A 14076-nucleotide genomic window follows, 5' to 3' on the forward strand; every position below is an offset into this window, starting at 1 on the left:
TGGTAACAAAAATGTAAACAATAATCTACACCTCTTTCGTTGGTATAATCAAAATAATTTAACACACCGGTGACTGCAATTGGTACACTAACCTTAGCAGGGTGGAGACACAGGTTACGAACAATGGATACTGCCGCATCTTGAACCCAGCCATTAATGAATTGGTTGGAGGCATTCAGACCTTTGTAATTCTTTAGTTGGTCCACGGTATAAACACTTGTCGAGAATATGAGATAGTTGATAGTTGTCTGGATAGGTTACCGACGCCCACAGTTCGAAATTCTTGCTCCATTTGTGTTTCTCCAAGGCATCTGGGTCGACATTGTTGATCAAAGCGCATTTCTCGTCGTAACGGTTTCTTGAAAAAACATCTCATGAGCCCCGATAACTTTTTTAGCCATCATGCGTCACTTTTAGCAATGGTGGAAAGATTTGCGTAAGCCCGCCATAGAGTGAACCCATCCAACATGGCCGCATTCGCCGGCTGTAGTCACGTGGTCGAAAACCGTCGATACCCCGGAAGTGCCGAAAAACAACATTAGCGAATCAGAACAAACGGAATCACGTACGTTGTTTTCCGATCGAGTGACAAGGAAATATGGGGTTGGTGCTTTTGAACAATAAATGAATGAATATTCTCAATATTTTATGGAATTTCCCCTCCACGAAAGTCAAAGGTTTTTGAGGTGTGTGTGAATCTTCTCACGTCGATTTATTCACAAATGTCAAATAGCATAACAATCATATGCGGTTGCGGTCCGGCTTTTTTCCCTGCCCAGCACAACATTAGAAAACTGCATTGAAGGGCCAAAATATTGGTTTTGAAACCGAGACAAAACACATTCAAAGTGCAAGTAAGACGACAGAACACCACATTTCAATCTCGTCAAGAGGTCTACAGCAAATCACAAATCACGTCGCAAACTGAACCAGAACAACAAAGAGTCAGGCTCCCAACATTTTCTTCACCATGTAGCCGGGCATGTTGTAGAGGAAGAGCGCCAAGATGGCCACCAGCAGAAGGCCACACACGATCTTGACGGTGAGCCAGCGGTACTGGTCGCACACCAGGTGCTTGGCCGCCTTCAGGGGGATCAGGAACCACAGGAGGGCGATGTCCGGACGGCTGCGGGTCAGAGGTCACGTACCGCACGCTTACGTACTACGCGCTTCGTAACAAAACGACAAGCAAATAAAGATGACGTCATACACGACGGAGAAGTGGGTGGCGCTGAGGCTGTTGGACTGCGTTGCTCTCTGACTATCTCGTGACGTCTTGCAAAGTACCGTATCGTATCATACGCCGTATCATATTGTACCGGGTTGCGCCGTACAGATTTGTCACGCTGTGTCGTGTCAATTGTAACGTTAACAAAAAAAAAAAAAAAAAATGTTTGCCAGTACATCGGATGCCGAAACCGAAACCTTTTCCAACGCTAACGGCGAGATGAGGTGGCCGCCGTGATTGTAACATCGCTTTTATTTTTGAATCGTATTGACGATTGTATGACGAGGTGGCCGAGAGGTTAAGGCGATGGACTGCTAATCCGTTGTGCTCTGCACGCGTGGGTTCGAATCCCATCCTCGTCGACGTTGTTCTTTCTTGCCAAATGTGACGCAAACTCTACTTTGGAAATCTGACCCTGTTTTGTGTGTTCCATGAAAAAAGTTGGCCCTTCTTACGGCAAAGATCCGGAGAATCATTTCATGTCTATCGATTGTGGCAGTCGCCCACTCGTATTATTGGACTGGTGTCATACTCAAGGCTCGGCGGCCAGATCCGGCCCGCCACGAGATTTTATATGGCCCGCAGTTCCAGCTAGGAGTACGACGTGACATCTGACGAGGTGGCCGAGAGGTTAAGGCGATGGACTGCTAATCCGTTGTGCTCTGCACGCGTGGGTTCGAATCCCATCCTCGTCGTTGGACCAATTTATTGGAAACTGCGACCCAAACTCTACTTTGAAAACCTGCCCCTGCTTTGTGCGTTCAACGAGAAAACGTCCAAATCGATAAACTTTCTTGCGGTGAAGATCGAGAGAATCATTTCATGTTTATTCATTGTGACGGTCGCCCATTTAGTGTTTTGTTGGACGGGTGTCATACTCGAGGCTCGGGGGCAAATCCGGCCCGGCACAACATTTTATGTGGCCCGGATTCAGATAACATTGAGATATTGCAGGCATGTACGAGTTCCAGAACATGACATCAAGACGAAGTGGCCGAGAGGTTAAGGCGATGGACTGCTAATCCGTTGTGCTCTGCACGCGTGGGTTCGAATCCCATCCTCGTCGTTGGACCAATTTATTGGAAACTGCGACCCAAACTCTACTTTGAAAACCTGCCCCTGCTTTGTGCGTTCAACGAGAAAACGTCCAAATCGATAAACTTTCTTGCGGTGAAGATCGAGAGAATCATTTCATGTTTATTCATTGTGACGGTCGCCCATTTAGTGTTTTGTTGGACGGGTGTCATACTCGAGGCTCGGGGGCAAATCCGGCCCGGCACAACATTTTATGTGGCCCGGATTCAGATAACATTGAGATATTGCAGGCATGTACGAGTTCCAGATCATGACATCAAGACGAGGTGGCCGAGAGGTTAAGGCGATGGACTGCTAATCCGTTGTGCTCTGCACGCGTGGGTTCGAATCCCATCCTCGTCGTTGGACCAATTTATTGGAAACTGCGACCCAAACTCTACTTTGAAAACCTGCCCCTGCTTTGTGCGTTCAACGAGAAAACGTCCAAATCGATAAACTTTCTTGCGGTGAAGATCGAGAGAATCATTTCATGTTTATTCATTGTGACGGTCGCCCATTTGGTGTTTTATTGGACAGGTGTCATACTCGAGGCTCGGGGACCAGATCTGGCCTGCCGCAAGATATTATGTGGCCCGGTTTCAGATGATTGCAGGCATGTACGAGTTCCGGGACATGACGTCAAGACGAGGTGGCCGAGAGGTTAAGGCGATGGACTGCTAATCCGTTGTGCTCTGCACGCGTGGGTTCGAATCCCTCCCTCGTCGTTGTTTCGTGTTATATTCGCGTAGACGACGGCGTCGCATAAGAATTGGTTTCATTATTGTCGTCGTAGTTTTTATGTAAGAGTGCGGCTGTTGTTGTCTATTTGTAGTGAGAAAAGATGATGGGAAGTTGTTTGGTGAGAGAAAAGAGAGGTTCCGCCGTACTTGGGTTTCTCCAGCGGTTCCGGCTCGTTGCGTCCTTCGCCGGCCGGGGATTTCTCCGCCTCTTCGCCGGTCAGCAGGTGGAGCTCCGCCTCCACTTTTCCCTGTTTGCAAAATTGCAAGGCAAGAGTGGGATGCACAGACGAAAACGTGAGGAAAAAAAAAAAAAAAAAACCACACCAAAACGGGCGACACCGAGAATTTGAATCCTGTTCCGAAACGAAAACGCGGAGAACTCACTGGCGCGAGTCAACAAATTTGAGTAGAAAACTCGCAAACTCGGATGATTCGCCTGGCAACAGGAAGGAATCGATGATTCAGCGGAATCGGATGAAAAGACTCCCATGGGAAACGGCAGAATCAAATCATTCGATTCACTGACTCAATTGAATCCGCAATCTCAACGGCCGTCATGCTTCGATTCACTAACTTCAGACTCAAGGGACTCAATTGGATCTCTTCGTCAATGAGGTCACACCACATCCGATGAAGTAACGTGAAGCCGCGAACCCACCGTGAGTTCAAATTCGTCGTCGTCGTTCCGGGCCACGAAAGGCCACCAGCCTTTGATCCTCTTCTGCTTGAAGATGGACACGGTGGGCACGTCGGCCGCGTTGCTCACCATGTCGATGGTGCACTGCTTGGCCGTCTTGGCGCCGCGCGGGAAGCGGTTCAGGTCCAGCTCGATGGCACCTGTTGACGCCGGGGGGAGAAAAAAAACCTCTCTCCCTCCCTTCACTGCGCACTCCTTTGCATCTTTTTAACGACTGACGTCGGCGATCGCAGACAAGGCGACGGATCAACCACGGAGCAGCTGACCTAGGAAATCGTCGGCCGAGAAGTGGTCGGCGTCCCACACTTGCAGGTTGAGGCGGGCCGGGATCTTGTACTGGGTCTCGTCCCAGGCGAACATGGACTCTTTCTTGGAGATGACGATCTTCTCCTCGGCCATCAGGTAGTCGAAGGGGTAGACGAAGCGCCAGTTGAAGTTGCCCTCGCCGGTGATGGAGTGGTAGTGGACGTCCGTGTCCTGCTTGTCCTCCTGCTGCCCCTTCAGCCAGCTGGTCCGGGGGACGGCAAGACAAGTCAAACCACGGCCGTCCGTTTGGGGCCGACGCGACGCCAGTCGTTTCACCCTCTGACGAATATGTCGCTGGATTTCTCCCCGGTGAAGATGTCGTCGTCCTCCAGGACCACTTCGTCCGTGTTCCAAATGATGACCCGCAGCTCAAACCTCAAAAGGGAAGGAAAACGGCGTCGGTCTCAAAATGGACCGACGGGCGAGATGAGGTCGACGTTATTTCGTACTTCTTTGGTTTCCTGGGTGCGATGTCCAGGGCGGGACCGGGCGCCGTCATGTCCTTGGGGAACATGTCCACCCACATCTCGATTCTTCCCTGCGGACGCAAACGGACCGCAGAGGGAACCGCTCGGTAAAACCCTGCAAAAACTATCCCGAGGCGCCAGACGGGCGTCGGCGTACTTGTTCGATTCCCGGTTTGTCCGGGTGCAGGAGCGGCCTGGTCTCCACGTGCTCCGGCACCAGCTTGCAGCCGACCCGCGGGATTTCCTCCCAGTGGTTGAGGACGCTCAGCGCCAGGTGCTCGTTGGTCTGCTTCTTCAGACCTGAGCGCAGTTTTTCCTCTTCAGCGTTTCCCGCGCAATCGAGAGCGGGATCGTGGAAAAAAAAAAAAAAAAAAAAAAAAAACGTTACCGTTTTCGTCCTCGATCTCGGTGGGCGCCAGGAAGACGCGGTTCTCCACTTTGACCCGGCCGCCCGGCCCGTAGTGAGGCCCGTCCAGTTTGCCGTCCTTGCACAGCTTGGCCAGGATCTGGGTGGGCTTCATGGGGTCCCTCCAGACGTTGTAACCGTGGCTACGGAGCACAAACGAAGAGCGTCGGACAATAAACGGGAAGCATCGCACGGAAAATATTTGAGGAAATAAGTCGTAAAAAGTAATTGCGCTCAAATAACAATATTTGCTTCAAAAAGTAAAAAAAAAAAAAAAAAAAAAAAAGATAAAAAAAAATACACTTGAGGAAATTAGTTGTATCATCTAATTGTGCTCAAATAACAATATTTGCTACAAATAGTAAAAAAAAAAGTTTTTTTTAAAATAAATGTGAGGAAATGAGTCGTAAAATGAAATTGTGCTCAAATAACAATATTTGCTTCAAAGAGTAAAAAAAAAAAGATTAAAAAAATAAATAAATGTGGGGAAATAAGTCGTAAAATGTAATTGTTGTCAAATAACAATATTTGCTTCAAAAAGTTAGAAAAAAAAAGATTTTTTTTTTTTAAATCAATGTGAGGAAATAAGTCGTAAAATGTAATTGTGCTCAAATAACAATATTTGCTTCAAAAAGTAAAAAAAAAAAAACATTTAAAAAAAAAATAAATGTGAGGAAATAAGTCGTAAAATGAAATTGTCCTCAAATAACAATATTTGCTTCAAAAAGTAAAAAAATAATTTTTTTTTTTAATTCATTTTCTTGACTTTTAACATCTTTTTTGATTCCTTCACCTCTTTCATCATTATTATTATTATTATTATTATTATTATTATTTCACTTTATTTTAAAATTTCAAACCAAAAATGTCAAACATTAGTTTAAAAAAAAAAAAAAAAGAATTTTCAGCCAATTATTGTCAAGAGAATGTTTGCAGAGAATTTCATGGAATAAGAATCTTTCTAATCTTTTTGGCCAATTTTTTTTATCTCGACGTATGTTTGATTTTATACTTGTTTATGTCGAAGGTCAGAGAATTTCCTGGCAAAAAAAAATAATAATAATAATTTTCTGAATTACAAAGAAAAAAAAAAAAAACAACTAAATCAAAACGATGCAGTATTTTGGGATGTTGTTTGCATGAAATATATTGTGCAAAATTAATATTTTTTATATCAGTAATGCAAATGAACAGAAACCAAATTTCATTCAAATCAACATATTTGTCATCTATTTGGCGACTTTCTGAAAACGACATATTTCATTTTCATTGCATCTTTGTCGGCAAAGGGATTTGGCGAGAAACGAGAAAGCGAAAGCTTGCGCTCACGTGGCGTAGCCGGCGCCGAGGCCGCAGGTGGCCCGGTGCTTGCTGTAGAAACGGTTCTCCAGGTCCAGCTTGGTCTCGCCGATCAGGTCGTCGGTGCCCACCAGGTCCCAGTCGTAGATGGACACGGTGAGGGTGGAGTCCACGGGGAAGGTGGCCTCCAAGTCGAAGGATCTGCAAGGGGGGAGGAGGAGGGAGGCGAGAGTCCAGAGTCCGACGCGGTGTCTCTCCCCCCCGCCCCAGGTTTTTGGTCCTTACTTCCCAAACAGAGGGTTGAGCTGCTTGGAGATGTAGTTCTCCTTGTCCTTCACGTCATTCTTTCCCAGTTTGATGGCGATGTACGGATCCGCTTTGCCGTTGATGTCCGCCGGGTGGAGATCGGTCGCCTGCCGCCGGAGAGTTTTTGGGTTAGGTCGGACCCCCTTACGCGTCCGATCATCCGTTCGCAAAAGCGTCGCCCTCGTAAGGGTCTGACGTCGGGGTTACAAAAGCGAAGAGGAACCCCCGGACCTCAGACAGCGACTCACCCTGATGACGTAAACCCGCACCAGGACGTTGATGGGCTCGTTGTGCGGAATATTCTGGAACATCCCCATGTTGGGCTCGAAGTCTCCGGGCAGCTCGTCCGACACTTTGTACATGCACAGCGAGCCCTTCCGTTCAAAGGAAATGTTCGCACTCACAAACGATCGCAACGCTTCTGAGGCCACGTCGACGCCGGCTGGCAACTTCGTTATTTTCACTGCAATGCATTAAAGGGCCACTGTCGTGCCTGTAAACGTTCTAAAACAGATATTGTCACGAAAAATCCATATAACATTAATCACTTCAATGCCTATACGAAAAAATAAGTAACGTCCGTGCGCAAAGTTGCGGAAGTCTCACTCGACGTCCCAGTGGCGGCCATATTGCCCGCAACGTCATCAGCAGACGTCACACCGGGACGTTCGCCGTTGAAAACACGCAGTAGGGGGACAGGAACAACTGAGATCTTCGGATTATTCCGACGGCCCTTCTGCCACGGAAGCTCTTTTCGAACAAGAGAACATCTCTCAATCGAGTGAAGTGACCGGGGCAATACGTCGCGCTATATTTAGATGATATGCGGATCACTTCTAACTAGCAACCGACTCCCCGACAGTATGTAGCGTACTCAGCCGCGAGCGACGACAACGCCGTGCACATCGACACATTTAGCACCCCTGACTTACGTACGCGGATCTTTTGCTACGTTCTGAGAGTTCTGATTACGCCCCGCACCCCAACTATTATTTTTTTTAATACCTCTATACACACCTGCCTGTCATTTGGAACCCAGAAAGCTCTCATCCTTCGCACCCGTGCAATCCATTTTTTCACGACGAACCGGGTGAATCCATCCTCCCGAGTGTTCGAGCAACATCCAGCAATGCAACGAGCCGGCGTTTTGGCTAACACGAAGGAACAACGAGCTACCTTCCCGCAGCTAAAACCGGTATAAACACACGAGGCCGCCTGAGTGGGCGTCTGCTAATAACATCACTTCCTGCTTCTTTTCCAAAACAAATCCCTCGAGAGGATTTTCGTGGCGGGAGTTTCAAAAAGCCATACATGTCAAAATTATGTTGTCTTGCGAAAAAAAACGGATGATTCCTGCTGCTTTTTTTTTTTTTTTTTTTTTTTTCAAAATTAAAAACATACTAAAAATCGTGCTTTTCCTGTCAGTGGCCCTTTAATGGTATCATCATATCTTACAGCATATTTGGACTTTTTCACATTCATTTGACGGCTTTATTGCCATCATATTAACTACAATATGAGCCTCGTAATATTAGTCAATGTGTTTGCTCAAATTCCACAAGGTTTTTATTGATCAAATGTTTTTGGAAGCGGGCTTACTTTGAATTTTCCCACAATCCTGTCTTCGTCCGAGGCGTTCTGGTCGTCGTCGTCGCCGCCTTTCCCCCGGAAGAGGTTGAAAGTGTGCAGCCAGTCCTCGAAGTTGTCAAAGTCGCTCTCCAGCTCTTTGGGGTACACCTTTTGCGACGGTTCAAAGAGGTTGCAACAAAGAAACGGACAAAAGGGGCGCGACGCGTCGGCGGCGCCTACTTTGAGCTCGTCCAGTTTGGCTTTTCTCTTCTCCGCCGCCGGGTCGACGGTCGGCTTCTTCTTGTCCTTCTTGCCTTTGGCCCTCCTGCCGCCTTTTACCGCCGAGTCATCGGGTTTGATGTCTGAGTTCGCCGCCAAGGTGGCGAGCAGAACGAGGGAATTCGGAAAGAAAAGGCAGAGACGCGAATCTCCGAGCGTGAAAGTTGCCGACCTCGAAAAGTGCACGGACGGCACCCGAGAGGACCGCCGATACGCCGCTGACCCAAACGGCGGCCAAAGTCAAAGTTCTGGTTCCTTTTTCAAATTTGACATTTAATCCGACCACTTTATCCTTGAAAAAAAACACTACTTTTATTTCCACGATATTGCAAAATTTCAACTTATTATTGTAAAACGACAGCATTTTCACCCTAAATTCACAGCAATTTTTTGGGCTACTTCCTCGAATATTCTGACTTTGTTACCAGCGAATTTCCCGCGACTTTTGCCGCTTCTCACCTCCACCATCCGCCAGTTCGGCGTCTTCTTTGTCCTCGGCATCGGACAGCGCCCCCTCCTGGCCCTTCAGCGCCTGGGGATGCCGAGACCCGCGTGAAAGTCCAAACGGTACAGAAAAACGAGACGCGAAATGGTACCGACCTCCGCCAGGGTCTCGATGGAGGCAAAATATTTGGACCACCAGTCCAGCATGCTCTCATCCGGCCCGTCGTCGTCCGACTCGTCGGCTTTCTTCCTCTTTTTCTTCCTCCCTTTGGCCTCCTTGTCGTCAATCTTTTGGTGGCGGAAACGCAATTGACGTTCACGTGCGATACATATTTTCCACGTGATGTGATGGCAGCACTTACGTCAATCTTCACCAGGGCGTCAGAGGACTACATGAAAAGATGAGACATTATTACATTATATATGATAGCGCCTTTATATGAGTCGAACATCAATTGCTCTGTGACTTTAATCTCGTCATATTTCCACATTATATTATAATTTCTGGAAAAATTCAAACTTTTTATCCAGCCATCCGTTTTCTTCGCCGCTTATCCTCACAAGGGTCACGGGGAGTGCCGGAGCCTATCCCAGCAGTCAACGGGCAGGAGGCGGGTCGGGTACACCCTGAACTGGTCGCCAGCCAATCGCAGGGCACGTAGAGACAAACAACCAATCGCACTCACAATCACACCTTGGGGCAGTTTAGAGGGTCCAATTAATGTTGCGTGTTTTTGGGATGTGGGTGGGAACCGGAGTGCCCACCCGGAGGAAACCCACGCAGGCATAAGGGGGAGAACATGCAAACTCCACACAGGCGGGTCCGGGATCGAACCCGGGACCTCAGAACTGTGAGGCCAACGCTTTCCAGCTGACCCACCGTGCTGCCACTTTGTTGACATTTCAAGGTTATTTTGAAAAAAAAAATGTATGACTTTTCCCACATTGCTTGATGAATTTCATAATTCATCTTTTGTCTTTTGACCTTTCACCACTGACGAATTCAAATCTGTCTCGGAAAATTGCAACTTTTTATTGCAGGTGTATGACTTTCATTTTCATAACTTTTCAACTCAACTTTTCAAAAAATTCCATTCAATGTAGATTTATGACACGATTCATTGATTTTCCGCTCTGCTTATCCTTACTAGGGTCGTGCGACATCATTCTCAGGGGAATAAAAATGCGCGTATTTATTTTAACACTTTATGACTATTGTTGTTATGATTCCATTTTTTTCTTTCACCTTTCAAGCATTCATTTTAAAGTTGATTTGATGACTAATCTTGCGATATTTCAACTTTATTCGATGTAAACTACTGTTGAGCCGTGACTTTCTTTTTTTAAGAATAACTAAAGAAATTTTATTATTATTTTTTTTCCACTTATTTTTTTATATTTTTAATTTTTATTTATTTATTTTCAATTTTTATTTAAAAATAAAAAAAAAAGAAAGAAAGCAAACTTACCGAGTCTAATTTGACTACAGTGTCCACCTTCTTAAAATTGGCCTCGGCTTCCATTTGGACGACGATGATTTCCTCTGTAAGACATTTGTATTTTTTATATGAAATACAGAGCAATATTTGTGAAAAAAAACAACAACAAAAAAAAAAACCATGAAGTGCCTGACTTGTTCCTGTTCCTGCAAACAGCACAAACAGACACGAGGCGCAATTATTTCATTGGCCGAGGGGGAGACTCCGACGGATTCCGCCCGGCAACAAGCGGCCGTCGGAAAACGACGCTAGCGGGACGAGGACCGATCTCGGGCCCGCGGGTCCGTCGGTACCTGCGTCGGAGCAGCCGCCGGCCTCCTTGCGGGGCGGCCTGTAGATGAACTTCCTCAGGCCGGTGACGGCGTTTGAGCCCACCAGGGTGTAGCGGCCGAACGCCCGGCAGTCCACCACGCGGATGTTGAGGGGCGGGTGGAGCAGCTCGTTTTCCGGCAAATCCTGGCGGACGCAAAACGGGGATTACGACGGCGAATGGCGTCGACATCGCGCGCGCTAACGGACAGGATGTGCTGACGCTCTTCCAAAACAAAATATTTGGAGTCACAATTTTGCACGTGCAGCAACATTTTTACAATCGACATTTGTCACATGAGCTAGAAATATTTCAACGTTATCCATCGAAAATTCTGACTTTTGTAATTTATGACTTCATTCTTGTAACGCTTCATTATGTTCCACGGTGATTTAAAACTTAACTCTCTTAATATTCAAACCTTAGTGTTGCAAAATATGAACTTTTTAACACGAATCGATTGTCTATTGTTGTCATGTTTTCAGAACATTTCAACTTTTTAATGCAGATTTATGACTTTATTCTCTTGAGATTTCAACGTAATAGTCCCAATTTTTAATTGCATTTTTGCAGTATTTCCAATTTGTCATGCCATTATCCGAGCCGCTTATCCTCACAAGGGTCGCGGAAAAGCCGGAGCCTCTGCCGGCTAGCTTCTGGCGAAAGGCGGACTACGCCGTGAACTGGTCGCCGGTCGGTCGCAGGCCAGATACGGACACCGTCACCGAGCGGGGATCGAACCCACGGCCGTATTTCCAATTTGTTTTGACAAAATCATCTCAGCACAATATTTGAGTGCGACTGGAAAATGTACGACTTTGTCATTTAAACGTGGTTTTAATAATATTTATATATCACTATTCTCGCAGACGTTTTAACAAATTATTTTCAACCCAGATTTGACGATTCTCTTACATTTTCGACGTTATTCTGTAAAATGAAGACAATTTAATGCGGAGACTTTTCCTCCACTGTACAACGCCCAACTTGGTACATCCCAACGCGCAAACGTACGACTTCGAAGCTCTTGACGAGGGTCCCGAAGTTGGGGTTCTTCTTGTAGTTGGCGATGAGGGCCGACTGGACGCCCTTTCCGGCGCATTCCACGTCCACGCGGGGGCGGTCCACCTGAGCCAGGTTGACCCTCTTCAGGTCCCTCAAGCCCCAAAATAAGACCTGGAGGTTCCACGGGGGATACCAGTCACAAACCACGCGATAATCACTTCAACCCGACGCTGACGAGCGTATTAAAAAAAAAAAAAACAATTATAAGAAATAGTCAAAAGTATTTCTAGTTGCTTCCACAGCGGTACTTTGACCCGGTCCGCCAACTTTTAAGTTTCGCAAGTCACAAGCTGCTTGTGTCGAACTTTTACGTGAGTTTTCGGCATTTGCATCAAAACGTGGACACGTCAATGTTACTTTTAAATTGATTCTCATACAAATTGCAATTTCTTTCTTCAATTTTTAAATATTACAAGGTTATTCTTATAATTCCGTCCTTTTTTTCATAATGTGGAAGCTTTTAGAAGACGCACAAAAATAAGTTTCTCGTCTAAACTTTTTTCTTTTCTTTTTTTTTTTTTTTTTACATTTTATGATGATTAAAATGACAAAACAGCGAAATGGCTCTCCAAGACTATGAAGGAAAATTAAAAAAAATGATAAAATGACCAGAAAAAAAGGAAACTAGAATAAAATCATAGTTTTGCAGGGGGGAATAAAAAAAACCCAGCAAGAATATTACGAGTTGTCATTTTTGGTATTTCAGACTTGCCATAATTTTATTTATTTTTTTACATTTTATGATGACTAAAAATGACAAAACAGCGACATGGCTCTCCAACACTATGAAGGAAAATTAAAAATAAAAAAAAAAAAAATCATAAAATGACCAGAAAAGGCAACTTGAATAAAATCGTAGTTTTGCAGGGGGGAATAAAAAAAACCCAGCAAGAATATTACGAGTTGTCATTTCTGGTATTTCAGACTTGCCATCATTTTTTTCTTTTTTTTTTTACATTTTATGATGATTAAAAATGACAAAACAGCGACATGGCTCTCCAACACTATGAAGGAAAATTAAAAAAAAAAAAAGGAATATAATCATAGTTTTGCAGGGGGAAAAAAAAACCCCAGCAAGAATATTACGAGTTGTCATTTCTGGTATTTAAGACTTTAGAATTTTTCTCACAAGGAAAACTTTTTTCACGCTATTTCACAAAATATTTTTTTTGTCAGTTCAAGTATCGGAAATATGTGAGGAGACAAACTTTTCCTCACGGAGGATTGGTCCCATAAAAATGTAAATTAATGAATTGAAAATGACGACCTCAATTCTGTACTTGCTGAGAACGGGTCTGATTCCCACGGGAACCGGAAGCAGCGGGCCGCGCTCCACGTCCGCAGGGCCGTCGATGGGGGGGAGCTCGGCTTCGCCGTTGGGGCCAATCTGATAACAGGAAAAAAATGATTTGGAAAGCAAAAATGAATCCACACGGTGGGAAAACGTTCAAGGCCAAATGCGTGCGCATGTTTACACTTTGTAACGTTTCAGACATGCTGCAATGGAAATGCCATATTTTCACTGGCAATGTAATATTATTACGGTCACTGTGACGGGGGCGTACGCGCCATCTGCATAGTCGCGCACGAAAAATCACGCGCGTAAAATTTGTTACGAGTAGAAATACATAGATATTGAAAGACGTCGCTTATTTTGTGTACTTTTGACCAATGTTCCCTCGAAGCTGCGCCACTGTGCAATTGCGCACTTGACGCGCGCTCTCAGCGCACGTGAAAACCGATCCGGCGCAGTGAAACACAGCCTGACGTCTTTAAAAAAAAAAAAAATGAACACGGAAGCACACGAGCTGCCCCTCAGCCTATTTTACTTGACACCGCCCCCCTCCGCTCTTAAAGGGGTACACTCGTGATTACAAACAGAACACACAACTGCAACTGTGTATCTGCGGGCATGACCCACCACACCTGGACATTTTTTAAATGTGAGCGACTGTTATTATATTTCATGTATAAAAGATATGTATTCTTAAAAGGAACCCCCCCCAAAATGTTTCCCTTTCCACTTTTAAAACATCTCAATGTGCCCTCGTTATTATTTTGAAAGTTTTTATGTTCAATTTACAGCGCTATGCATGGCATTTAATCTGATTTATGAAGTTGGGCTTTTTTTTGTTGTTGTCACGAGTTGGGGTCCGACCTGCAGCAGCTCGAAGGCGGCCAGCATCTCTCCGGCCATGCCGTTCCCCCGGTAGATCTGGTAGTACTCCAGCTGCGGGGGGAAGCGCGGAGGTCCGTAGTGCTCCTCGGACATCTTCACCAGAGGCTTGGCGAAGGTTCTGCCCATGAAGTCCGCTTTGCCCTGGGTCGGTGCAAGACTTCAATCGTCACAGTTGCCGCGTCGTAAAAAAAAAAAATAAAAAAAATAA

At 45.6% G+C, this 14076-nt stretch overlaps 1 protein-coding gene and 4 non-coding genes across 5 annotated transcripts in view; 4 read left to right on the forward strand and 1 right to left on the reverse strand.

The window, feature by feature from the left end:
• Window positions 1-678: 678 nt before the first annotated feature.
• LOC133513574 (otoferlin-like) overlaps window positions 679-14076 on the reverse strand; it is a 36377-nt gene continuing 22979 nt past the window's right edge. Inside the window, exons 24-44 of the mRNA XM_061844474.1 lie at window positions 13848-14009; window positions 12957-13076; window positions 11639-11800; window positions 10608-10770; window positions 10285-10358; window positions 9178-9204; window positions 8972-9103; window positions 8831-8903; window positions 8333-8454; window positions 8123-8260; window positions 6772-6897; window positions 6503-6630; window positions 6248-6418; window positions 4901-5061; window positions 4670-4812; window positions 4495-4583; window positions 4322-4420; window positions 4006-4247; window positions 3701-3879; window positions 3190-3290; window positions 679-1126 (exon numbers count right to left, since the gene is read on the reverse strand). Of these exons, the coding sequence (XP_061700458.1) occupies window positions 946-1126; window positions 3190-3290; window positions 3701-3879; window positions 4006-4247; window positions 4322-4420; window positions 4495-4583; window positions 4670-4812; window positions 4901-5061; window positions 6248-6418; window positions 6503-6630; window positions 6772-6897; window positions 8123-8260; window positions 8333-8454; window positions 8831-8903; window positions 8972-9103; window positions 9178-9204; window positions 10285-10358; window positions 10608-10770; window positions 11639-11800; window positions 12957-13076; window positions 13848-14009 (2793 nt within the window). The 3' untranslated portion in view covers window positions 679-945. The remainder of the gene's footprint in view (window positions 1127-3189; window positions 3291-3700; window positions 3880-4005; window positions 4248-4321; window positions 4421-4494; window positions 4584-4669; window positions 4813-4900; window positions 5062-6247; window positions 6419-6502; window positions 6631-6771; window positions 6898-8122; window positions 8261-8332; window positions 8455-8830; window positions 8904-8971; window positions 9104-9177; window positions 9205-10284; window positions 10359-10607; window positions 10771-11638; window positions 11801-12956; window positions 13077-13847; window positions 14010-14076) is intronic.
• Window positions 1509-1590, forward strand: trnas-gcu (transfer RNA serine (anticodon GCU)). Its single transcript has one exon. It is a non-coding gene; the product is annotated as a tRNA-Ser (tRNA).
• On the forward strand, window positions 1842-1923 carry trnas-gcu (transfer RNA serine (anticodon GCU)). Its single transcript has one exon. It is a non-coding gene; the product is annotated as a tRNA-Ser (tRNA).
• On the forward strand, window positions 2584-2665 carry trnas-gcu (transfer RNA serine (anticodon GCU)). The gene has a single exon. It is a non-coding gene; the product is annotated as a tRNA-Ser (tRNA).
• On the forward strand, window positions 2946-3027 carry trnas-gcu (transfer RNA serine (anticodon GCU)). Its single transcript has one exon. It is a non-coding gene; the product is annotated as a tRNA-Ser (tRNA).

The sequence above is a fragment of the Syngnathoides biaculeatus genome, chromosome 15 (genome assembly GCF_019802595.1).
Source record: "Syngnathoides biaculeatus isolate LvHL_M chromosome 15, ASM1980259v1, whole genome shotgun sequence".
NCBI classification, from domain to species: domain Eukaryota; kingdom Metazoa; phylum Chordata; class Actinopteri; order Syngnathiformes; family Syngnathidae; genus Syngnathoides; species Syngnathoides biaculeatus.